Raw genomic sequence first — 27,105 nt, 5'->3', positions numbered from 1 at the left:
TGTAGATGTCTACTTAGAAGCAAGAATTTATAAAATTATGATAAATATTATTTATCTAACTTAAAATCAATTAAATATTGCTTAAATGTACTGATTTAAGTCTCTGTTGAGTTTACTACTTAATCTACTTATATTATGCCCTCTTGTAACTGGTGGTTCGCACTAGTAACGGATTACCATTATCTTGCATTTTTTTTTTGTCATATTTTACCTTCGCATAACAACGCTTGGCAGAATCCTCTTTTCGCAGAATGACTTTTTGCATAAATCTTCTTGGCATACTGTCATTTTGCAGAATTATTTAAAGCAGAGTAATACAATGGCATAATGGTAAATTGTATAATAGTCGTATAATCGATTAATTGTTTTGTCGAAAATTGTGTCGCATTCTATTGACTTGGCATTCTGTCATTTCGCACAATTGTCTTAGGCAGAATATTACAGTGGCATAATGTCACTTATGTTTTATTTATTTTTTACATTAAAAAGGGATTTCTGGTTTACTCACTGTCAACCAAACACGCTCCTCTTCGCTTCGCTCGTCGTCGCACCTAAACCAACTCTGTGATATATAAGATTTCTGTGTCGTGTGAGTATTTTGTCTGGATAAGGATTCTAACCTAATCTACATTTCTGGCAACATTTATTTTGAGTAAGTATAATTATAGTGGATGACAGACGTACGAGCAAGTACACGTACTTAAAGATTTCAAACTGGTTGGATCGTCAACGACTATGAGCAGCGGTTTTTAAGTACGCGTACTTACGGTGACACACAATTGGAAAAGGTCGTCGAGCCATAAGTACGCGTGATTGCTTATCAACCGAATATTTAACCACAACACTGTCAACCTAACACGTTCCTCCTCGCTTCGCACGTCGTCGCACCTAAACCGGCTCTGTGACATATACGACGATTTATGTGTCGTGTGAGTATTTTGTCTGGGGGGCATTAGGTTAGATAATGTGCATTTCTGGCAACATGAGTATTATGCGACATAAAATGCTGCAAAATTAAAGTCGACGATATTGGCAGTATGCTATTAGTAATTCGGTGAAATGTAATGTATACTATAAACAATTCTGCTATATTAAAATTGACAATATTAGTATTCTGCTATTCAGAATTCTGCCAAATGAATGATATGCGATTTGACAGTTATGATATTTGTACAATTATGCTAAAGTATCATTCGAGTAAAAATGTTTCTGCGAAAGCTGCTATGCCAAATGTATTTCGGACAATCGATATTCTGCAAGATAAAGGGAACCCATTTTCCTTCAAAAACATTTTTTTTCCACAACCAAAAATTTATAAAAAATAGTTTTGATATGTTGTACAGTTTGAGCTCTTTCTAACGATACCCCACTTGACCTAGTTACTTGAAATTTTCAGTTTGCCCCCCCTTTCTTTTTGGCCATTTTCTGCAATTAATATTAATAAATTAAAAAAAAAAATACTTTCAATTTGTAGAGGTTAACAATGTTCATAAGTATTCAAAATTTCAAAGCGATAGCATAAGTAGTTCTCGAGATATTTAATAATGTGACAGACAGACAGACGGACAGAGCGGCGCCATAGGGGTTCCTTTTGTACAGTCAAGGGTAAAAATATGTGTGTACACATCTTACTCATAAATATGTCCCATAGCATCTTCGTCCGGTGTAATAAGAGCGTAGTACCATATTTATGAGACATTTTTTTCGATACATATTTTTGCACTTGACTGTACCTTTTTGGTACGGAACCCTAAAAACAGTTAAGTAGTAGGAACATTCAATCTATCTGTAGGTATAAAGGTTTGCTCTTTCATGCCGCCGGAAAAAGTTTCCTTAATGCCGCGTGCGTCGCCGAGAGTGACGCGACCGTCAAGTGGAACGAGCCCTGAGGGTTGTTCCTTATAGTTTACGTAAATCTAATACAAACACGCTGCCGTCACTGGCACTAGCGCCGACCTTGGTGCCTCGTGAGTTCCAGCACACCTCAAATATGCCGCCCGTGCCCTTGTACGAGTGGACTAGACCACCGGTCTGCGTCGACCAAATATGCACACACTTGTCAAAAGACCCACTTGCCAGAAACTTGCCATCGGGCGAAAAGGCTACACTGTAAACTGGCTCTGTATGCTTTGTTAAAGTGTGTATACACACGCCCCTTTCGACATCCCATAAACGTACAGTAGAGTCAAAAGAAGCGCTGGCCAAAATTAGATTCATATTTGGATTCTGTGTTCCCGGACCGGTAGGAGACCACTTGATGGTATAAATTTCTTTTGAATGTGCTTGTAAATCATGAACACACGTATCTTGTTTCATGGACCAGATTTTCAAAGTCATGTCGTCAGAACAGGAAGCGAGCAACTGTCCTTGTGGATCCCATTTTATGGCGTTGACTTCATTCTAAAAAGAAAAATAAAACCAATTATTACAATATAATGAATATCATTATCGATTTTTTTCCGAACTATAAACACACGAAACTTACGGTATGTCCCTGGAAACTTTTAATAGGCTTGTCAACATGGAGTCTGCATACATGGATGCACTGATCTGTAGAACAAGAAGCAAATGATGTGTTTGTTTGCCAGTCTACATCTAGCGCAGGGGCAGAATGAAAGGAAAATTGCTGAGTACACTGCCCTGACGCGGCATCCCATATTATGGTAGTCTTGTCAACCTGAAATTAGAGTAATGTTACATCAGTTTCTACACTGAAACATGAACATATGTTAAAGACAATAATCACTATTTACATCGTTATTAATATTAAATTATACGAATCTATTATATGTACATACATGTTTGGCTCTAACTCATCTAGGGTGTTTATATGAAAAGGATAAAACGTAATATGATTAATGAAGGCAAAGTGATGTTTCATGACTAAAGTATACTTACCCCAGCACTCAGAATGTAGTTCCCGCGTTTGTTCCATTTCAGAGCAAATATAGGTCCCTTGTGTTGACCTAATGTGGAGGCTAAAGTTCCATCAGTTGTCCAAATACGGGCGTAGCCGTCATATGATCCCGTCGCTAGGAGGTTACCGTCACACTGGAAAATAACACATTATATAATTTAAAAAAAAAAAAAACCGCCGCTTTATGTAGAAATGTGTATAGGTATTTTTTTAAACTGTTTTTAATGTAAATCTTTGATTATTTGATGGAAACATACGTGAATATACGTATACCGTTAGGGTTTGAGGAGTTTCCTCAAGTCCTCATGAATCCGAAATCCGATTATAAGAAATCGAGCTTGACAAAATTTTACTTGAGAACTCAACGTAAATGCATATGCATGCTGTTCTTATAAAAACACAAAAATCACCATATGTATGCCTTTCAGATTTGAGGAGTTTCCTCGATTTCTCCAGGATCCCATCATCAGAACTGGGTTCTGATGAAAATGGGACCAATCTGTATGCATATACATTCAATAAAAAAAAAATTCAAAATCGGTCCAGTGACGACGGAGATATCGTGGAACAAACAAAAAAAAACATACAGACGAATTGAAAACCACCTTTCCTTGAGATTTGGGGCGGCGGTTAAAAACTTACCCCCAAGCTATATACATTAATTAAAATCAATTACAGCCACATTCCATGATTAATTATGTACCATTCACATTTGACTCATCGGCGACACGAGGCGCGGCACGGCCGGTTTCAATAATACTTCCATTTTGGTGCAACTGACCCTAAAGCTTTGTACCATCGGCAACACTGTTAGCTACTCATGGTTAGTTAAGGGTGTTGCTGTTTGTACATGTTCCATTGAAATAGTTTTATATCTTTTAACACTATTCTGTTACTTACGTTCCAGTCCAAAGAAGTGACGTCTTTATTGCTGGGCACCTCTGCTCCACCTTTCTGTATACAGTGTCTCAGTACCAACTGATTGGGAGTTGTAGCAGGATTGTCAGACATATCCCAGATCCTAATAAGAATAATATTAGTCAATCATAGATAATGGGGGCATCTATCTACATTTACTACAACATAGTAACAGTGCTCTATATGCTAATGCTCAATAGACCCTAGAGACGACCCAGCAAAATCACAATGCATATGTGCACTAACCTGGCTGTGCTATCACCCGAGCCACTTGCCAACAGATCCGTGCTAGGGTTCCATGCACAAATGAACACCTCAGACTCGTGACCTCTGAGAACTGTAGCCTTGCTGGCAGGTATTTCTATGGACTGGTCAACCTCCATGTTCTCAGGAGCACTCGGAGTTGCTGCGCCGCCAGTTGTTGCTGGTGGGTTACATGCTGTGACCTACAAATGTCAGTTGAAATATGTTAATAACTTTGTTAAAATAGTAGATTGTATTTGTATCACAAGGGACCCCAATGCTACATTTGTGGCTGGAGTGCACATCTTTTCCTAAATTAAGCAAGGAAGATAAATTCAAAAGCATAAGGGGGTTCAAGTTTTAAGGTGGAAATAATTTTGTAACCATGTAAGTTGTGTCATTCTCATTTGTATGGCGAATGTTCTTGTTTGTTCCTTTGTTCCTCATAGTTAAGTGAGAAAGTTCTCAAGAGAGGCACAACTATACATGAGATACATACATACTGCATCATGTATGTGGTACCACAATATGATACATTCGGTATACAGTTTGAGAGAAGATGAACTCAAGGATGTCGAACTTAAAGATGTCGTTCTGTTCTGCAGCTGGACGTCATTTGTATGACGTTTTCGGAATATTGAACCTTATATTGTTAGAATGACGCCCAGTTGTCCGATCTCTGCGTATAAGGAAATAATATTTTATGTTTCAGAATATTAGTCTAAAAAGCCTCTTTGTGAGCAACTTACTTCAACACCATTTTGTTCAGTTCCAGCTCCCTGCTCTGCTCTGATAGCTTGTTTCTGTGTGTTATGTGCATTTTGACGAGCAGCTATTATCTCTGGACTCACAGCATCAATTAAGCTCAAGCTCTCAGTGAGACGTATTTCAGAACCTGTGATTAAAACACATGTGTTAAATTGGCCTAAACATATGTGTTATAAGTAAAATAAACAAAACTTGGCCAGTCGCTGACATAAATAAGTGATGATTTATGTACCTTGTCGCTTTATCATTTGTCAACCTTATAAGATATAACAAACAAGATCTTAATGTGACAAGGTACAGAAATCATCACTTATTTATGCCGGTGACTGGACATTGACTAGGCAAGGCAAAGACATGGCCTATGATGGAGCGAGCTCACCCAGAAGGTGCCTGTTCACCCCTGACTTGAAAGTTGCTGAGTTATATAAGCTGGGAAATATAGACTGTTCGGTCATTTTAAATGTATGCATAGTAAAGTTGTGCTGTTCTATTCACTATAAAGAAATTTACTATAAAGAAAACATAACTATAACTAAAAATAAACATACATAATATAACAATAATTACTGTACTCACCATCTTCCCCATAAGTAATTTCTGCTGTAGTATATTCCAAACCCTTTTGAAGAATACTCAATAAAGCTGCAGGAGGTACAAGGGCACCATTGATATTGCTTTGTGATATATGTGACTCAATACCAAATGTATATGCAGAGTGATGGAAACCTGCAATAGTTTTATAACTATAATTTTTTTTTAAGGTGTAGAGATATTGTATTCGTTGAAATACTTATATTGAGTTTTTTATTTACAATAAAAAACTTAATTATATACAATATAAAACTTAATAATAACTATACAAAACTAATTGAACTAAATACTTAAAAATAAACTTATAATAAATAAAAATGATACTAACAGTTAAATAAGGAGGAACTAAATAAAGAAAAAAAAAAAAGTCATAGAAAGAAAACCCCGTCCAGCGAGTCCTCGTGCGGCATCAACCCCACGATGCTGGCCGCATTACCTCTCTGGATTGCTAGCGATATACGCTGGGAGAGGTAAGCGCCACTATAAATTAAATATCTAGAAAATAATTATGTTATATCGAATTAAGTTACAGTAGGTATAGGGCTACCATTTTATGCTTTACCTGATTCCTGCAGGTAGCGATACACAAGAAAGTTCACTTCATCACTAGAGTAACTCATTTTTATACACTTTTAGTGTCCCAAATCCAAAAGTAAAAATATTTGATTACAGCATGAAATATATAATTCACTTGTTTTTAGACGCACATCAGGCTGAATGACTCGCCACTGCTAGGTTAGAACCCTGTAAAAGGTATTACAATCATTTTAAAATATCCAAAAATGTAATAGTCTTAGTATGTTGTAAATTAATCTGTATTGAACTAGGACTAAAAATTATAGGAAAGAAGTTTGAAAAAAGGGAGGAAGAACGTTTGAAACAGGTCGAGTGAAACAATGTCAGCAAATTAATCTTAATTCGCAGACCAGTGAAAGACCAAAGAGAACAAGCATCACTACTGCATATTTTGTAAATTGGACAGTGTCAGATCCTAATTCCCCTGGGCATCATTGCCGGGTCAAGGGGAATACACGCATGACCAAACCTGCGGTAGCATAGAGCGATAGGACCGAAGGACCGTAACCTGTTTGTTGAACTATGGAACTGGAAATACAACAGTCTTACAGGTACATATGATAAGGTGGATTTCAACACAACATCTTCTTTGAAGTTCTTGGAACTTTAATTCGAACAAGAAGACGACGCCGACGATGAGACCACAAACATAAACCTTCTAAATTTTTTTTTTTTTTTTTTTTTTTTTTTTTTTTTTTTTTTTTTATTGGCTTCCAAATGATTTGCCAGTGTCATGTCGATTTTTTAATTAAATAAATTTTGTTCGAAGTAATAGCTATCAATCCATTTTGATAAATTTAATCAGTTCTAAAATTTAGTGGGGTTAGTTAGAGTTAGATGACAACGAAACACAACTACTGGATTAGTAATATTAGACATTGAGAAGAAATAGAAAGCAAAAAAAAAAAAATTGTATTAACATGTAATATAACAATAAAAATTAAAATTTTAAGTTATTAAGCTTACAGAAAGAAGTGAGGGCCATAAGGATGTCCCTATCCTTAACATGGATTAACTCCAAAATATGAGTGGGGAAAGAGACTTTGAGTTTTAAAAGATCCTCAAAAAAGCTGTCATGGTTATATAATGGACACGCAAAAAATATGTGATTAAGGTCTCCGTCGTCCAATCCACACTCACATAAAGAAGAATCCCTAATATGTATTTTCTTCAAGTGAACAGGGGAACAGCAATGGCCAAGCCTCAATCTAATAATAACAGAACAAAACTGTTTTTCAATATAAATTTTGGAGAACCAGGGTTTTCTGGATACAGTAGGTTGCACAAGAAAATAATGTTTTGACTTACCCCGATTGGAGGCAGTCCAGTCAGCAGCCCAAGCCCGGGTTAGCATCCTGGCCGCCAGAGGAACCAAATCATGACAGTAGTTTCTAAACGGGACCTTGTCACCGCATACTATGGCCTCCTTGGCGATCCGGTCGGCCCGCTCGTTTCCTGAGACCCCCGAGTGACCTGGGATCCAAGCTAAGGCAACCTCAAACCCCATCTCTCTGCATCTTATAAGGTTTTCCTTAATTTGGTATATGATAGGATTGTGGAAGCGAACCGCGAAAGGATTCATTAGCAATGCTTGAAGACAGCTACGGGAATCCGAGAAAATTATAGTCTTCCGTAACTTAAACAATAAAATATATTTTACACTCTCCAATACACCAATACATTCCCCAGTAAAAACTGATGTCTCAGGAGGGCACTTAATTTTCTGAACAATATCATACTGGGAGTGATAAAGACCTACTCCTACACACCCCGTCGGAGTCATTTTAGACGCATCACAGTATATTGTGTTCCAATCACGCCACTCTAGGGAAAGGATCTGGGACATGTAATCATCGGCATGTGGGTCATCACGACAAATGTCAAAATTTAGGATAACACGAGGTTGGTGTATAATAACCTCATAGTCAAATTCAAATAGAGGAAGCCGAGAGGAATGAAAAACTGGGTCTCTTATAGACTGAAATTTTGCTAGACTATTCACAAGACATGGTAGTTTATCATGGCAGTTCGAGACCGAAACTGCTTTTAGGTCATATAAGCGATGGATAATGGGATGATATGAAAATTGTAGGGATCTAAATAAGTAACTGTCGGCCAGAAATTGGCGGCGCAAATTAAGAGGTGGTTCGGCGCATTCCACCTGCATGGCCTTGATAGGGGAAGATCTCATAGCACCCAGGATAATTCGTAAAGCTCTTGATTGTATTCTATCTAACTGAGTCAACCCGGCTTTGTTTGCAGGCACCAATAAGTGGGTGCCATAATCTAAAATACTGCGTACAGTGGCATTGTATACCAGTCTAAGAGAAATAGGATGAGCACCCCACCAAACTCCTGAAAGACATCTGAGAGTGTTAAGCCCACGTTCGCACTTTTTAATTAGGAATTCAAAGTGCAAAGACCCACTTAATTTTGAATCAAGTATAACCCCCAAAAATTTATGAGAAGAACGGACAGGGATTTTGTCTTCATTGATTGTTAAATTAATGTTTGGCAGAACTAATTTTCGACTATAAATGACTGCACAACTTTTGGCGGGAGAAAGAGACAAACCATGTGTGAAGAGCCAGTTGTTTAAAGACATGAGGGAGTTATTCATGAATGCACAGGCTGTACTTATGTCTTTATTTGAAGAATAAACTAGCAAGTCATCAGCATACTGAAGCACCTGGCAGTCTGAGACGCACTCCTCTAAGTCATGTGTGTATATATTGTATAACAAGGGGCTCAACACAGAGCCCTGAGGTAGTCCGCGCCAGATCAGTCGTGAAGGGTGAATTTGGGGATCTTTACCCCGAAAGATGATTTGTCTTTCAGAGAGGAGGTTACCTATAAGGCAGGCCAGCCTCACCGGGATTCTCAGCTTGCGGAATTTTTCCCTGAGAATAGGGAGCTGGACATTATCATAGGCAGCCTCGACATCTAGGAAAACAGCGACTACCGAAGCTCCTTTTGAAAATGCGAGGCGAATGTCGGATGTGAAAATGGCCAGACTGTCCGTTGTACTTTTTCCCTTTCTAAATCCGAACTGCGAATTTCCTAACATATCTCGACTTTCCACATACCACTCTAACCTGTTTTTAATCAAGTGCTCTAGAATCTTTGTTAGAACTGACGATAATGCTATGGGGCGATACGACCGAGGGTCGTTAGGATCTTTACCGGGTTTAAGTATGGGCATGATCAGTTGGGATTTCCACGATGTGGGAGGATGGCCGGAAAGTACAATGCAGTTAATCAAATCGAGGAAATATTTAAGGAATGAATCTCCTGCTTTGGCTATAAATGAATATGGAATTCCGTCTAGTCCCGGGGCGGAGTCTTTGACTGCTTTTAGAACGTTTTTTAGCTCCAACATGGTGAATAATTGATCCAAGGCATCAGTCGATTGGTTATTAAGCAGTCCAATGGGAGAATCAAGGACTCCAGGGACATAAGGAGGAGCGATTCTATCTAGAAAAGATTCAGCCCATTGCAAAGAAGTGGGAAAAGGACAGTTATTAGGGTTACCTGATTTTCTAAATTTTCGTATATTGTTCCATACTATTGCATCAGGAGTAGAAGGACTTAAAGCCGAACAAAAGGATTTCCATCCCTCAGCCTTCTTATTACTGAGCAATGTTTTTGTGTCTGCCATAGCCTTAGTCAAAACATTGAAATTCTCGGTCGACATATTTGAGGCATATGACCGTTCTGCTGCCTTTCTACTCCTGACAGCTATAGTACACTCTTTGTCCCACCAGGGAGGGGAAGCCAATTTACCTTTGGCTACATTTTTAAGAGGGAAAACCTTATCTGCAGACGTTTTTATAGCTAAGATTAGAGCATCTGAACAAATATCTATGGAATTTAGAGTGATATGAGGCAAGTCCTTAGATTCAACTTCTAGAGCTTTTTTGTACGAATCCCAATCCGCTCCGTTGATATTATATTTTAATAGAGGTCTATTTTCCGTAGGTTTTTTAGTGGTTCCTAGAGGAAGACTTAATAAAATAGGGAAGTGATCGCTTCCGTGTGTACTATCCAAGACCGACCAAGTTATACGAGACGCGAGAATTGGAGATGACAGAGATAAATCCACTGCACTAGTTGCGTGATTAGGGAGAGAACGTAGCGTAGGTGCACCAGTATTCAGTAGGCATAAGTTGCATTTGTCCATGATATCTAACAAAAAAGTATCACCTAGACCGTCGTCTTTCTTATCGCATCCCCACAAAGTATGATGGATATTAAGGTCTCCAAGAATCATAACGGGCTGGGGAAGGGATTCTATTAGCTTTCTCAGTAGCTTTAAAATATGAGGGGAAGGATCCGGTATATATAAAGATAAAAAGGTAATACCTTCTAGGCGGGCACAAGTGGAATGAAAAAGAGGACTATTATTAGGTAATAGTACATTACATCAGAGGCCGGGAAAATGAGGATTTCCGGCCAAGTGGGTATATACGGCCGAGCGAGCGAGCGAGCGAGGCCGGATAGGGATACGAGGCCGGGAATCCGTTTTCACGCCGAGGCATGTATAGTGCTTTTCTCAAACATACAATGAAATAAAAAAAAATGCTCTAAAGGACAATATTTACTTTGCAGGCCATATAAAAAGTTACTTTGCAGGCCTAGGCCTGAAAAATAATATGAAATCCCTTTACAGTCCTCTCGAGTTGTTGCGCCCAAAAAGCGATACTTCCCAGCCCATTTTAAGGAACGTAAAGACAATATTTCATTGCATGTTTGAGAAAAGGAATTTTCTGGAAAGGAATATGGTCTCTAATGAACAAGGCGCATCCAGCTCGGCCATCTGCGCGACAGTCCATTAGAGAACAGAAACTTGGGATTTTAAAAGTTGAGTTGTCTTTGAGCCATATTTCTGATATGGCTAAAATTATAGGGTTGAATTTGTTGACCAAGAAGAGTAATTCATGTTTTTTATTAGAGATACTACGGCAATTCCATTGAAGAACTGTTTGATCCATAATGTGATGTAATCAGAGATGAAATAATAGGCGCAACGTGGGACAGCAGAGAAGGGTTTACGGGGGTGGCCGGAGAAAATATTTTAATAAAAGAAGTGATCAAAGTTATAATATCAGAAATTAAATTGTTTTCTTTGTGTTGTTGTTGGTCAGGATAGACGGGTCTAGACTCAACTACGGGGTCCCTAGTCAAAGCCTCGTGGGCCTTTCTGTCGTACCCTTTAGCAAGCCGAGGTGGTGGGCGAGGCTGCCGAAATACAGTTTTTACATATGATTGAGTGACTGGAGATTGTGGGGATGAAGCCGTCACATTTGCGTACGACTTACTTCTGACCTTGGAGTGCTGGTTAGACGCCTCATTATAAGAAATATTTTCATCAGCCATGGTTTTCTTGATATTTAACTGTCTAATATATTCGGGACATGATTTGCTGTTCGCCCTATGTCCTGCCCCCAATCCCTGAGGGCAATTACAGCACAAAGCTCCAGAATCATCTTCAACGTCACATGTGTCCCCAGTGTGGGACCCTGCACAACGGAAACAACGGGGGAGCGACCTACATTTTTCCTTAGTGTGCCCAAAACGACAGCATTTGAAACACTGAATTGTAGGGTATTGATACTGCTCTACTATTAATGAATTTAAGCACAAGTATACTCTTTTTGGCAAAGTTTGCCCGTCAAAAGTTATTATCACTGTTTCAGACGGTAACCATACGTAAGAACCATCAGGTTTGGTCTTTTTATAATTTAGACGTCTAATTTTAATGGGAGTGGCTCCCCCCGAATTGGCTGGCACCTGAATGTTCGTCAACACCTCTTCAGGCGTCCAGTCAGCCGGGACTCCACGTACCAGCCCCATTCTCGTAACATTAAATGTCGGAACAAACGCTTTGTACTTGTTTTGAGTTAAAGTGGGTGATTCTATGAATTGGTTGGCATCCTCTGCTGAATGGAAACTCAGAGAAGCACGGTTACGTCCGATTTTCTTAATGGAGCCCGCCACTATATTTGGGAACTCCCTTATCCTATCTTGAACGAAACGACCAAAAGCTACCGGGTGCAAGGAAATTCCCGAGTCCGGGGCTGACTCAATTCTTTGAACATGGACTACATAAGGTCCCTGGTCCCTATCTGTATATTTGTCACGACCTATTTGGGTAAAAAGAGTACTAGGGGTCTGCGTCTGAGTCTGCGTCACATTCTCCTGCGGGTCGATTATCAAATGTGCCGGCGGAGTTGCAGTCTGAGATTCGGCTTGCGATTGCTGTCCTGGGGGTATCTGTGTATCTGAATTACTCAAATGGCTTGACTGATCAGATCGGCTCCCAGACGGACTGGGAGACCTCGAGCGGGATGCATTATTTTTTTTATGATTATCCTGCCGTTCTCGTTCCTTACGTTTCTCTAAATCACGTTTCTTTTTTCTGCCCATGACTGTAGAGAAAACTGTAGCATGTGCCTGCGACCTTTCAAAATCCTCGTGTTGGGACAAAGTAAATTTACTAAAGTTCACTAAGCTACAATTTTCATCGTCAGGATCATCCAAACCAGCACCCTCCTCCATGAGGATGCTGATTTGGTAACCCGAAACTACCCTCTTATTACTATGATTACTAAACTACTTCTAATCACAAACACAAAACACTTACCGCTACGCCAGACACTATCAAAATGGATTATCAACAGTAATTAATGCAATTTAATCAGAATCGCTTCCAAAAACTACAAAAAACTACAATTATTTTTAACGATCAACTACCCGCTATCGACACTCAACCGCCCTTCTAAAATTTAATGACGGAAGGAAGCCTAGATAACTGTCAAAAAACAGAATCGTCAATACTAAAGCTAGGAACATACTACGCGGACGTCCGTCGTAAAACGACCGCGACCGCGACCTATCAGTGTGCACGGAACAAAACATCCAGAGAGCCAGATTTCGATCGGACGTCCGTGCGCTCAAGGCCACGTCCGCGTCCGTCGACCGATAGTTTGCACGGTTATGTGTATTTCCATTGTCCAGATTCCCGTCCGCGGTCGATTCACGACGGACGTCCGCGTAGTGTGTTCCTAGCTTTAAGCTAGGAACATACTACGCGGACGTCCGTCGTAAATCGACTGCGACCGCGACCGATCAGTGTGCACGGTCACAAAACATCCAGCGAGCCAGATTTCGATCGGACGTCCATGCGCTCAAGGCCACGTCCACGTTCGTCGACCGATAGTTTGCACGGTTATGTGTAATTTCATTGTCCAGATTGCCGTCCGATTTACGACGGACGTCCGCGTAGTATGTTCCTAGCTTCAGACCCTAAATTCCTCCAGAGCAGAAGCTACCAAAACCTCAAAAAACTAACATCAAAAATCACGGTGGCCCCATCCTTGGGCCCAATCCAACCAAAGGAAATCTTTGGTTCAGCAATAGCCGTATTCTTCGTTTTTTTGCCTTGTACAACTGTAACTAACATAAAGCTAGGAACATACTACGCGGACGTCCGTTGTAAATCGACCGCGACCGCGACCGATCAGTGTGCACGGAACAAAACATGAAAACATCCAGCGAGCCAGATTTCGATCGGACGTCCATGCGCTCAAGGCCACGTCCACGTCCGTCGACCGATAGTTTGCACGGTTATGTGTATTTCCATTGTCCAGATTCCCGTCCGCGGTCGATTCACGACGGACGTCCGCGTAGTGTGTTCCTAGCTTCATTTTCCAGATCCCCGTCCGCGGTCGATCGACGACGGACGTCTGCGTAGTATGTTCCTAGCTTAATAGCTACTTGACCAAACGGGTATGTGCACAAACTACTAAGAAGATACTACGTATGTGTGCACAAACTACTAAGTGTGGTTTGTGTGTACGTGGCCTATCATTTTATGAATTTACACTCTGTGGTTAAAGAGGAATCAAATCAACGAAATCTTGTCGGCGCTCGGCGCATCTTGGCGGCACCCAACAAAACCAAGCCCAAGTTGCATTCTTCATGATTTATTTTGCGTCGTAGTCGTAGCATCATTAGTGCATTTTATCAGCAAGTTATCGTTGAAGTATTGAATAACTTCACGAATACATTAAAATGGCATCGAAGAGTGAATTTGAATCGTTAGACGAGGAAGTAAGGGAACTTTTACAAAATTATAAATTTAAAAAAGCAACCGTTTATCAACCATGTATGAATACAAACATTAAGGAATGCTTAATTGGGATTTCTGAGGTACCGTTTTTAGTTTTTGTCCTCTTTTTCTAGTTGTATTGTGATGTTTAATATTATTATGAAACTACAAAACAAATTTACAGGAGTTAGAACTTTTAAATATTAATTATACATTCAACCCATACTTTGACTTCACTACGACACTGCATCCAGATTCACTTGTGAAGCTTGTTAATGCTTTTTGGGCTCTGTTGCATGAACATAAAACTACCGCGGAGAAGGCGGATACATTAGTTGAAGAAAATCATGTACTTGGAGTCCAGAATAAGCAGTTGAATGTAAGTATAGCTTTTGATTATAATTTTTTTGTTGCATGCATCTCCTGTTCGAACAGTTTTGAGAATTGAAAATAAGTCTCAATGTAGGAAGATCTGATGATGCAAATATTTGCATTCAAACCAATCACAATGTGTAGATTAGTGATTTTTCAATACTTATGTCAATAAGACTTTACAATTACTTTCTGCTATTTATAATTACATCTCTTACACGATTTTCTAATGCATCTACCTTATTCTAATATTGTATAATATTTGGACTGTTTTCAGAGCACTGTTGACAAACTAAAACAAGAAATTATTAATGAAAAACATGAGGCCAAATCATGTGCAGCAGCTGCTCGCAGGGTGTCTGACCATTCAGATGAAATTGTTCACAGTTTGGCTGAAACAAAAGCAAAATTGGCACAACTGAGCAAGCAAAAAGACACTACTGAAAAAAGTTTGCGGCATGAAATCAGCCGTCTCAAAATTGAAAACGAAAAGTTATCAGATAGGCTGAGGAATAAAACTGGTAATTTATTTTATTTATTAGAATGTAAGAACTATGCAGTAAACTTCCATACATTAGTGTCTCTTTAGGAATAAATTGAAATTGTTTACTTTAAATCACTAGACTCAACAGTTTTAAATGACTACTTAAACTATCATTAACAACATGAAGACAACAAACAATCCCATAAGGCTTTCAGGCACTAGATCAAAGTACTAGATATCTTTAGCGTGAATGCCACAGAAGCAGGTCCCGTCATTTCACTTCATCTATATGGGACAGGGGCTCCCAAACTACAGACCTGTGCCCCTATATAATCTTTGAAAAATGCTTGATATAGGACCACACAAATAGGCTACTTGACCCTTTTTAGGGTTCCATACCTCAAAAAAGGAAAACGGAACCCTTATAGGATCACTTGTGCCTCTGTTTGTCCGTCTGTCATAGCCGATTTTCTCCGAAACTACTGAACCAATTAACTTGAAATTAGGCACACTTATGTAAACCTGTGACCCAAAGACAGATGGTTTAATCATAGGGGCCACTTTTAGGAGGTAAAAGTAAAAATAAAAATCGAATATTAGGCAAAAAGAACATCAGTCATGTTAGTGTATCTGTGCTTTAGACATGCGCGCCGCTCGGAAAAAATCGGGCGGCGGCGCGCCTCGAAAAGATCGTCGGCGGCGGCGTGAGATTTTTTTCAACTTTAAATATCACTTTCATGGGGTTAAATATTAATGAAAATCTTATTTATAGTATATTATCCAACCGTTTTTTAAGACACTGGGCAAAAAAAGTACCAGCATGATGTGATTGTCTCTTTTTGACTCAGTTCAACAACATCGCAAACATTACTTTATCTACGACCATGTATTACCAATTTATGTAGTTTTTTAGAAGAACTTTCTGAAAATACACACTGTTAACTGTATTTTGACTCCCAGTTCTTATACTAGATAACTAGAACTAGAAACTGTTCAGAAGACCTTCTGCAAGTTTTCCTTGCACTTTTACCCTTGCCCAAATTTCCGCAATAGAGAAAGTGGACTTTCCTTGCTCTCTGTTTGTCGCTTTGTCTTCTTTTCAATATTGCCTGAGTTCAACCTAGCAAATAAGCGTTGAAAATCTTCTCGCTCTTACGTATGAAATTTTTTATCTGTGCAATGGACTAATAGGGTGGCGCCATCTGTCATAACCTTTGAGTGTGCCTCCTCATTGATGATAATTGAAACATTGCACACAGGATGATAATTAAAACAGGCACCATGAAATAATTTTATTGTTGCAGGCTTCACACCTTGCAGTGACGTTTGTGATTCTACAGTAATGCAGTTGAAAGAACGAGACAGAGGACAGCAAGTGCTGATTAGTAAATTGCAAAGAAACGTTCAAGACTTGGTTAAAGAGGTTGTAGCTATGAAAGAAAAAATTATTATTCATGGACTTGAATGAGGTTACTCCATTAGACAAGTCTAATCATACTAATCATATTTTACCTGGTCAGTATTTTAGTTTTAAGGTTTTAACTGTTTTATGTTACAATCATTCTCTGTTCACACAATCTTTACTGCATATTTTTTTTATAAAACTAAGTGTTTCATAAAAATGTTATATCCTATGTTATATAGTATTGTCACCTCTCTCTGCATCTGATTGAACATATTTATTGTATGAAGCAACAAACGTATCTTGAAAGTTGTTCCAGTTTAATTGTAGACTAAAGAGTAAAGTAAATATGGACAAGCCATATAAATGGTGCGATCACATAAAATAGCCAAAAATAAAAGAATTAAGTATTAACCTACTGTACCTGTCTTTGTTTTCATTTACATTGTAACATGTTACACCTACAGTAAGGTGAATTACTGTAACCCTCTAACGTTTACCAAAGAAATATTAACCGCCCCTACAGATTTATATCGTAGCTCTAATTTATACATTTTACGTAAAACATCCGCTTTCAAATAAAATAAAAACTGTCGAATTTTGGTTTACAATATAAAGAACTAGCTTTTGCCCGCGGCTTCCCTCGTGTTAGAATGAGACAAAAAGTAGCCTATGTCGCTCTCCATCCCTTCAACTATCTCCACCTAAAAAAAACCGGCCAAGTGCGAGTCGGACTCGCCCACCGAGGGTTCCGTACCTACAAAACTATTAGGTACTTTTACGTTACTCACATAAGTCTAAAGACTGGGCTAGGCTAGAAGTATTATAGGTTCTCTAATGAGCATAATTGTGTTTAGCGCCACCTCTCGACGAATTCGCGAACTAATTAGCACAGCTTGCGTGAGGTCTTATAATGTTAACCAAATTCAACATTCTTTATTTTATTTTAAAGTAGGTGTTTTATGTAAAATTTCGTAGCTATAAATTTTAACACCTTTATTCATAAACGTACACTAAAGTTATCCAGCCGATAAAGTTCGTTTGTCCCTTTCTATCACACCAATACGTCGGAAAGGGACAACCGAACTTTATCGGCTTGATAACTTAGTGTACGTTTATGAATAACGGGGTGAGTATTACCGTACTGTAAAAATGTAATGTATACGGATTAATGAATTTAATATAGATAGGTAATTATTGATATGTGGCAAAACGAAGGAAATTATTTACACCTTCGCAATAAGTATCTAATGATATTTTTTAATTTACCATGTTACTTCACGTACCTACTTAGGTACTTATTTTAAAAACTCTAAAAATGTCTATTGAGTTTCTGTCGCAGACCACCATGTGGCTTCTGCATATTCTGTGCTGTGATAGAGTTGCCATAGTAGGTATGTATATATTGTATAATAGGCAATAAGAGGCAAAAAACATATTGTGCTAAAATATTTAAAATACCTACAGTCATTTCCGAAACGTGTGAATTCATGTCAATACTTTCTTTTATCAGTATTACACGGAGTAGGTAAACGTTTCGTGGCAGCGGCAGCGCACACTGCAGAGAGCGCACGTGGACACCGGCGCGGCGCCACAGAATATATAATAGCACAAGTAAAGAAGGCCCACTGCTTTGATGTTTCCGAAATGCCGCCTTTTTAAATACCTACTACATTCTTACAAAGAAACGAGCCGCACGTGCGCGGCGTCCGGTGATAGGGTTACCAATGGATCCAAACGAATTAATACTCACATTAAATGTTATATTATTATATTCAAGTCTTGAGTACTTTCTAGGTATATACGCTGTATTTATATATTTTTGTTCAAGGTTCCAACATCACAAGCCTTATTGAACTTTTCCGTGGGACTTAATCAGTAGTAGATCTGTATAAGAATAGGTATCTTTTGGTATTTATTTTATTCAATATGTCTATTTAATTAAGTATTATTAGCCATTCCACCCGCGGACATCGCTTAAGGCGATATATTTCCGTAGACGCTGCACGCACTCGTTTTTTGAAGCCGTTAAAAACATAGGAAAACGCAATGGAAAAATCTGAAAACGATATATGTTAAATTTCAGGATCTGGTGAGTATGTTATGGAGTTGAACAACATGAATGTTACAACTTCGCTCGATAGAAAATGACTCCAAAGTTACCTCTTCTTTTAACAATAAATCGTTCCCATAGCTAGGATAAAAACTTTTTTGACTTGTTTTTTACTTCAATATATAGCTAATAAGATTATCTAGACGAATCTGATGAGTTTGTACCGGTAGCGTCATTAAAATAATATAATATTTACCAAATACTACCAAATCCGCAACGGAAAGATGGAACAACTATGAACCCAATTTTAAGACCTGTTACTAATCCTGTTTTTGCAAAAAAAAAAAATTTTGAAAAAAATTTTGAAATCGAAAACATTTTCGATGGCACTTATGGCCTCTTCAGTCGCGCGGCGGCGCTTTCAGAGGATGGACCTGTGTCAGTTTTTTCCGCGTGGTCACGTGTCATTGAAACAATGGGGAACAAAGCTTTGAGGAGGCAGAAAAAATAATTGCGTGCTAGAAAACAAATAAATAAAGAAAATTCTAATCAAAGACTGTGAAAAGGGAGGAAAATGATAATTTATATATACTCGTAAGTATTTCATTTTCATATGATGTTATCAATTGACATTTACGATATCTAAACATCATAGATTTTAGAAACCCCTAGACGACGCGTCTGTGACGTCATTACAGCACAACTTTTCCACTTGGAAAATATATGACTGATGTCCAGTTAGTGAAGAAACTTACGTATAATTTTCATAAAAATATTGAGTTGTTAGAAAGAAAAGGCGGCTGTAGGTACAGTACTGATTGAAGATCAGGTAGGTCTGTCTTTCAAAATTTGGTATAAGGTTAATTAGATCGTGCTACCCTCCGTCTATATTTTTTCTGTCTATGCCAAACATGTGGCCAGCCTGACAGAAATTTTGTTTGACAACTATCGCCATTTTTCCACAATAGTTAAAAGATTTCAGTATTTTAACTTCTCAATAAATTTTGATGAAAGTCCATAATCATACATTGATAAAGCTGGACATTTTTTATTTTATTTGGTGGGTATGATTACGGTACTTTATATTTACAGATATTTGACTAATTTGCAAGATTAATATGAATCCGTCAACAAGCTGTCTGACTCCTTTGACAACAGATGATACTTGATATGAATATACTTGAGAATTCAAGGTAGGCATAGAATGGTATTGATACTTTATCTTGTGCTAGGTTGTATTTTATTTGGAGGTACGGTAGTGGCGGTAGTGCCCCCGCCAACACGAGTCAAGCGAAGAGAAAAGCTGTTTTCTTGAAGCATTTTGTCGTTCTTCTGAATCCTCGAATTTTGGGTCTGGTTTAAACCAGATTAATATAATTGTCAGGATATGATATCAATAGCAACTTTATTAAATAGACAAAGTTTTAATTGCATAGTTTTCATACTTTTGATTTTATTCATATATTAAAATATAAATAGCATATATTTCATCAGTGACTGGATGTGATTTCATCATGTTTGAATGACGATCATCAAAATTTACAAGTAAGTAACCTGCTATTAGTAGGTTCATAAACAACAAGAATAAAATTCGAATCTTTGGCATGTATACAGCTTAAAAGCTTTCAATATGAAAATGAAAAAGCGTTATTTATTCACGACTGACAAAAATGTGTATTTTTAAACAACAGTGACATGACATAATAAACTTTTTACATAAAGTCTATTGTCAAAGAAGCTGAATGACGGTTACTGTGTTCTGTTAACTATGCTGTTAACAATATGTTTATAAGAAAAAACTTCTACATTAAGTAGAAAACTCGCCGAGATGTTAATCTTTCCCCTCCTCCCTTCAGTTTTTCATATATTAATTTTCAGTTTTTTTTATATATTCAGGAAAACCGTAAAAGCTACAGTTATGATGTTTAGGAGATCTTTGCAGGTAAATAGTTGTAACTCGTAATTTTCAAATTGTGCTCCTATTTATTACGGGACTAATGCTGAAAACGCAAAAAAAATATCTTTTTTATACATTTCGACTGTCATTATACAGCTCATTTCTATGGAACATCCAATTTTTTTTTCGTGGTTTCAGCATTGCACCCTACTTAATAAAAGTTGTTCATAATGACCTCAAAAGTCACTATGAAAAGTTTGAATGGTCCTTTTTATTTCACCCTGTCGATCTGTAGCTAAGTGCGATTACTAAGAAGTTTCGACGATGGCAGTTGGAGAACCCGAAAAAATCGATAAAATTAATTGTAGTTTAGGAACGTCCTTAAAAGCTCCGACAACGCTGACCAAACACACTGTAACTATAAATCATTAGTATTACTTACACAAATGATGAAACCTAATAAAGAAAATAAAGGCGGTGATCGTTTACCATCAGGCGATACAGCTGCTCATTTGCCTCCTATTTCATGAAAAAACTAAGAAAGCCCAGTTAAAATACGGCGATCATTGTACTGCGATCCATCTGTGTCATGCTGCCGCGCGAATTTGAGTTCCCGTGTGCGACAAGCGAACAGAGCCGCGCGGGCGGGGCTGCCCGGACGCCGCGCACCTCACCCCCTTGGATTGGTTAGTTTGACAGATCATCTCGCCTTAAAAAACCTCGCGACGTAAAGTAACAATAGAAAGTGCGAACGTGCATTCCGTGAGAATGTGCGCTACCCCTGAGTAGGCCGCGAACTCGCGGTCACAGCTCGCGGCCGCCAGGATATACTTGTAGCGCGGCGATAGGATAGCGGAGTGAGCCGCCCCTGGCGGCGCCAGCGGACGCGTCTGTGTGCGTGAGCTAGGTATGTAGGTATGCATACAACTACCTACAACTGCTGTAGGCACCGCCCCCCCCTCAGCGCGTCCTCTGCGGCGTGGCGATAATCACCTAGCCCTAAGGCCCTGGTTTCTCTGGCCCGTCACACGCGCCCGGCGGCGTTTGGATGTGAGCCGCATGTGCCGCTGTGCCACACGCTGTCGGTCGCGGGTGCGTGGGTTTTCTGACCCTTGGTCACCCGTCGTCGGCGACGGAACTCAGAAGCTCTGGTAGACTGATTTTTGAACTGTTGTGTTGTGCTCTGATCAAAATGAATGCAAAAATACTTACATTGTAATTCTTAGAGGAAGAAGATTATACGCGACTTAATCCGTTTCCATATAAATATTGATATTACCCAAAAAAAGAGACAGTCAAACGATATTTTTGTATGAAACCGGCAAAAAGAAAGTGAAATTTTTAACTTGGTACTCAAACACTTGCATTGTAGTAAAGAAAAATTTACATCATATATTCGATTAAGTATATCGAAAACAGTTCACAGAAGTACAATTCATCCATTGAATTACTATGTACTAACATACTAGAAATTACACCCCAAACAAAGTCTGTGCTCTGGCCGGCAGCGCGCGGCGCATGCGTGGGGAGGTACCGTGTCATAGAGTAAGACTTGACCAATGACCACCTAGACGCGACACTCTTAGTGTAGACCTTTTTTATACTTTTTGTAAAATACTAACCCCCTTATTCATAAACGCACACTAAAGTTATCAAGCCGATAAAGTTCGTTTGTCCCTTTTCGGCGTATTGGTGTTATAGAAAGGGACAAACGAACTTTATCGGCTTGATAACTTTAGTGAACGTTTATGAATAAGGGGTAAGTAGTTTAATTTTAGCACTATCATACATTGTGCTATGTTTAAGTTCTACTAAGTGAAACAAAAATACATTATTGATTTTTTTCATATACCTACTTTAATTGCCCTTGAAGAAAATCATAGGTTATTATTGTATGAAAATATCGATTACAACTCGTGTTAGAACTGTGTAGTATTCATAAGTATAACGTGAAATAAATTTTACATTTCTCTTTTATATATTACAAACAGAATATAATCACAATTACTATACTTCATTACTTACATGTCAAGTCTGTGCGATTATGATGCGATTAATCTATGATTTCGTTCAACAAAATGGCAGCGATAGCTTCGCGTTTGAGGAGCGCGTCCCTTCATTGAAATAATTACTTAAATAAAGATCGATTAACATAGCGTGTATACTAACCGATGAAATGTGACACGTCAGTTTTATTCGATTTTCTCGTATGGCTTAAACAGCATCTTGTTGCGCAGGAAGGCATTTTTACATTTTATTTGTGTGCAGGCAGAAACATAAGTCCAGTGGACTTATGTTTGTAGCGCAAACGTTTTGCTCGCAGTGTCCTCTCTAGTATTACCTCAATGAGTTCATCATTATCTTTAGTGAAGTCAGTCATTTTCCATATCATGACGCCACCCGCCGTCCGTTGCTATTGTACAAAACGAATACAGACCGTCGCGTGCGGCGTGTGACCTTCGCCCGTCGAACCACCCGCCGCCGGCGACGTTTCAAAGAAACCACCCTCAAACATTTCCGAACAAAACATTCGAACGTCGTCAGTCGCGGACCCGCGTAAAAAACCACAACACGTTCTATGAACATTGGTCAAGTGCGAGTCGGTTTTCGACTTTTCCATACAAAGAACTCATGAGCGCCTGAACGACTGTGATGGCAAAGTTAACTTTTCGCACTTTCAAGACTTTACGTATATATCTCGGAAACGATAAGAGATAGAGCAAAATGGACTTCAGATTTGGGCTGTCGTTGGCACAAATTCTATGTTTTCGTCAACAGAGACCTTTTTTTGGACCGATTTTAACAAAATTTTGCTCAGTCCACTTACAAACGGTCTTAAGCGCCTCCTTTTTAGTAGGAACTTAAGTCATTTTGGCAAATGAAAAAAAAAATTGAACAATTTCTAAAAAGAAAAAGACAGAAATGAATTTCTTTCTACCTGTCCATCACGCTTACAAAATTTTAAGACGTTTAATAACTGCTTGCAGCGTCAGTGAGTGAAAATCTTAATTTGAGTTTTTTTCTCGTAAGTCCGACTTACGCTTGACTGTAGATTTCTAATAGGTTTTCCTGTAATCTACAGGTAGAGGGCTATCTCATGTATTTTTTTGAAAATTTTACGCTAAGTAGTTTCGGAGATAAGGGGGGGGGAATGGTCATTTTTTGTCTATTTTCTTAAATTACTTCTAAAGTACCAAAATTAAAAATTAAAAAAAAATATATTTCAAATTCTCATAAAATGCTCTTTCATTTGATATATAACACAATATAGTTTTAATAACTTTGATTTTTAATTTTCAAGTTTACCCCCCAAAAGTGACCCCTATGATTAAATTTCATTTAATTAAATTTCATGTTCGTCTTTGGGCCACAGGTTTACATATGTGTACCAAATTTCAAGTAAATCGGTCCAGTAGTTTCGGAGAAATCGGCTGTAACAGAGGGACAGACAGACACACGAGTGATCCTATAAGGGTTCCGTTTTTCCTCTTTGAGGTACGGAACCCTAAAAATCACGTAAATTCGTTGCTCCGTTTTGCCGTGAAAGACAGACAAACAAACAGACACACACACTTTCCCATTTATAATATTAGTATGGATTATACCCTCTAAAGCCAACATGCTGTCGCGCACACACCTTCAGGTCGCGCAAATTAGCGAATTCACCGAGAGATGGCGCTATCTATACACAAGAATGCTCATTATTTTAGTACCAACAAACTCATATTTAGTACTGATTAGTACCTGTAAATACTTCTTGTCAAGTCTATATGTATAGAATAGTGTTAGGTTAGGGCCCATTTAGACGGTACCAGACTCGTATACGAGTTTTATTACATTGCGGTATTTCATGGCTGTGCAAAAATTGTATGTAACCTCAACAGCCCGCAATGTAACTAAAATCGCATGCGAGTTCGCACGCCGTATATGAGTATAAATCAGGCCAATATATGAGAAAATTGAGATTATTTTAAACTATTAAAAGTTTGTACGGGACCCTCGGTGGGCGAGCCCGACTCGCACTTGGCCTTGGCCTTTGGCAAACCTTTTTAGCTGGGACAAGAGAGGGGTTGAAGGTCATATTTTCCGGTTTTTTTCCCATTCAAGCTAGCAACATGCTGGTTATGAAATAATCTAAGCTGATTTAGTTTGTTACAATTATTTAGCTATCTTGTATCTCTTGATTAGATAGTTTATTTGGCGGTCTCAATTTTATCTTGGATATCTACATCAGTGAAGCGACTAGGCTGTTTGGTAAATTGTTTGTATAAATGAGGGGCGCCAAATTCACATAATTGTATTTCATTCACAGTTCCAATCCGAAGTAAAAACAAGAAACATTTTAAACAAATGCATTTTGTACAAGCTTTTATTAAACTTGCCTTGTTAGTATGTTAGTTTGGGTCAAAACGTAGAAACTAAATTCGACCCACTTCCCGGTTTCCGATAGAGCTGAAATTTTGCACACGTAAATCACGTGACAATGCAATATTATGGTATCATGGATCTGATCTGATGATGGAGTAGAAAGGTTGTCATAGGAACTATGAAACGTCGAATCCCCATCGAGTAAAAGATTTTTAAAAACGTCGGTGATAAAATCTTGTGCCAAAAATGAATTTTTTGCAAAAAAACTTATTAGACTCCTTCCCATAAAACATTGTACAGTCAGCCAAGAAAGTGGTTTACCACTTTTGGACTCTATTTAAAACACATAAGGTCGAAAAGTGGTAAACCACTTTTTTGGCTGACTGTACCTACTGTTTTTTTTAGTGAGACAGGACGTAAGATATTTTTTTAAATGTCAAATATCATCCTCTAACCTCCTTAGTCCTAGGACAAAAATTTGTACGTTTTCCAAAAGGCCATGCCAGGATAAGCTAAGTGAATCTGCCCCCAGCGAGTTTTGGCTTGAATTTTTTTTATTGATTTGTCATTGTATTAGTATCGAGTATGCCAAATTTCAGCTCCCAAAACTTTATAGTTTAGTAATTAAAAAAAAAAACTAAATTTGAACTTTCTTCGATTATTTTTTCTGGGCATCTGATTTCGACGTGCGTCACGTATATTGTGCATGTAGGTAGGACAATTATATGATATTAATTTTGTGTTATATTGCCATACTTACAAAAACTTAAAAACAAATGAAAAAAAATTTTTTTTTTTTAAATTATTATCATGCAAGCGACACCTCCAGATTTTTCATCAAAGTAAGCCTCTTTAATAAGCTACCTAATGAATATAAATACTTAATTTTATCTGTGGTAGGACAAGGTGTTTTTTTAAATTGAATACATCACAATACATTTTACTCCCATACACGCTCGTTAAAACGAATCGCTGACAAACTCCAGAGAAACGTGCACGTTCGTCATAAACACTGGCCACTAATAAAAATTAAAAAAAAAAAATATGAATATGTTTTTTTATAAAAAAAGTCACAAATTGCGAAAAAATTTTCTTATACAATTTCTATGATTTTTAGGGTTCCGTAGCCAAAATGGCAAAAACGGAACCCTTATAGTTTCGTCATGTCCGTCTGTCCGTCTGTCCGTCTGTCCGTCTGTCACAGCCGATTTACTCGGAAACTATAAGTACTACAGTGATGAAATTTGATGGGAATATGTGTTGTATGAACCGCTACAAAATTATGACACTAAATAGTAAAAAAAAAAAAGAATTGGGGGTGGGGCCCCCATACATGTAACTGAGGGATGAAAATTTTTTTTCGATGTACATACCCGTGTGGGGTATCAATGGAAAGGTCTTTTAAAATGATATAAAGTTTTCTAAAAAACATTTTTCTTAAAGTGAACGGTTTTTGAGATATCAGCTCTCAAAGTCGTAAAAAGTATGTCCCCCCCCCTCTATTTTTATAACTACGGGGTATAAAATTCTAAAAAAAATAGAGGTGATGCATGCTAATTAACTCTTTCAACGATTTTTGGTTTGATCAAAGTATCTCTTATAGTTTTTGAGATAGGTTGATTTAACTGTAATTTTGGCAGGTGTATAAATTGACATAATAAGTTTATTATATTTGCTGCTACGGAACCCTTTGTGCGCGAGCCCGACTCGCACTTGGCCGGTTTTTTTTTTACATGGTGTTTTTCTGATGCCAATATCATATAATTGTCCTACCTACATGCACAATATACGTGACGCACGTCGAAATCGGATGCCCAGTAAAAAAAATATCGAAGAAAGTTCAAATTTCGTTTTTTTTTTTAATTACTAAACTATAAAGTTTTGGGAGCTGAAATTTGGCATACTCGATACAAATACAAAGACATATCAACAAAAAAAAATTCAAGCCAAAACTAGCTGGGGGCAGATTCACTTAGCTTATCCTGGCATGGCCTTTATTTTAAACTTTCAGTAAAACAAAACAAATGCTTCATGGACTCAGGAGGTGGTGTGAAATAAGGAGTAGCGAGAATTCACCTGCAGCGAAATCTGAGGTTAAAACTGTTTGAAATTAAATTACAGTCACGTTTTGTATCACAGACAGTTACTTACCTATTTCAAAGACCATCGCCAATTTCATCTAAATCTCTTCAACCTTCTACGTATTCATACAAACTTCCACCCCACTTAAAGGATGATCTTTCAGATAAAAACTACCTATCTTATAGATGTCCTTAAACTATCCCTAGACCAAATTTTAACTAACTACACTTGGTTCAGCGGTTCGTGTATAGTATTAACTAACTTTTATTCAATACACTAGCAAGAAGCAAATATTAATTTATTTTTTATATTCAAATATATATT

The 27,105-nt window shown here is 38.1% G+C and overlaps 2 protein-coding genes across 4 annotated transcripts; one reads left to right on the top strand and one right to left on the bottom strand.

Moving 5' to 3' along the window:
- Positions 1-1,468: 1,468 nt before the first annotated feature.
- LOC125241120 (F-box-like/WD repeat-containing protein TBL1X) lies at positions 1,469-6,670 on the bottom strand. Of its 3 annotated transcripts, none has more exons than XM_048149450.1 (9): positions 6,563-6,670; positions 6,000-6,181; positions 5,423-5,572; positions 4,828-4,973; positions 4,082-4,281; positions 3,818-3,938; positions 2,899-3,051; positions 2,486-2,677; positions 1,469-2,400 (listed from the first exon to the last, which is right to left on the bottom strand). In XM_048149450.1, exons 2-9 carry the CDS (start codon positions 6,055-6,057, stop codon positions 1,900-1,902), a joined length of 1,521 nt encoding a protein of 506 aa, XP_048005407.1. In that variant the 5' UTR covers positions 6,058-6,181; positions 6,563-6,670; the 3' UTR covers positions 1,469-1,899. The 3 variants fall into 3 exon arrangements, with proteins under 3 accessions (XP_048005407.1, XP_048005409.1, XP_048005408.1); XM_048149452.1 differs by having other exon boundaries at positions 6,522-6,642; XM_048149451.1 differs by lacking the exon at positions 6,563-6,670 and adding an exon at positions 6,483-6,554.
- Positions 6,671-13,931: 7,261 nt separating this feature from the next.
- On the top strand, positions 13,932-16,804 carry LOC125241534. Its single transcript, XM_048150061.1, has 4 exons — positions 13,932-14,224; positions 14,308-14,502; positions 14,773-15,016; positions 16,284-16,804. Exons 1-4 carry the CDS (start codon positions 14,087-14,089, stop codon positions 16,445-16,447), a joined length of 741 nt encoding a protein of 246 aa, XP_048006018.1. The 5' UTR covers positions 13,932-14,086; the 3' UTR covers positions 16,448-16,804.
- Positions 16,805-27,105: the final 10,301 nt, after the last annotated feature.

This window comes from Leguminivora glycinivorella, chromosome Z, assembly GCF_023078275.1.
Source record: "Leguminivora glycinivorella isolate SPB_JAAS2020 chromosome Z, LegGlyc_1.1, whole genome shotgun sequence".
Classification (NCBI taxonomy): Eukaryota; Metazoa; Arthropoda; class Insecta; order Lepidoptera; family Tortricidae; genus Leguminivora; species Leguminivora glycinivorella.
The sequence above is the reverse complement of the archived record's forward strand: the minus strand, read 5'-3'. Positions and strand labels throughout refer to the sequence as shown.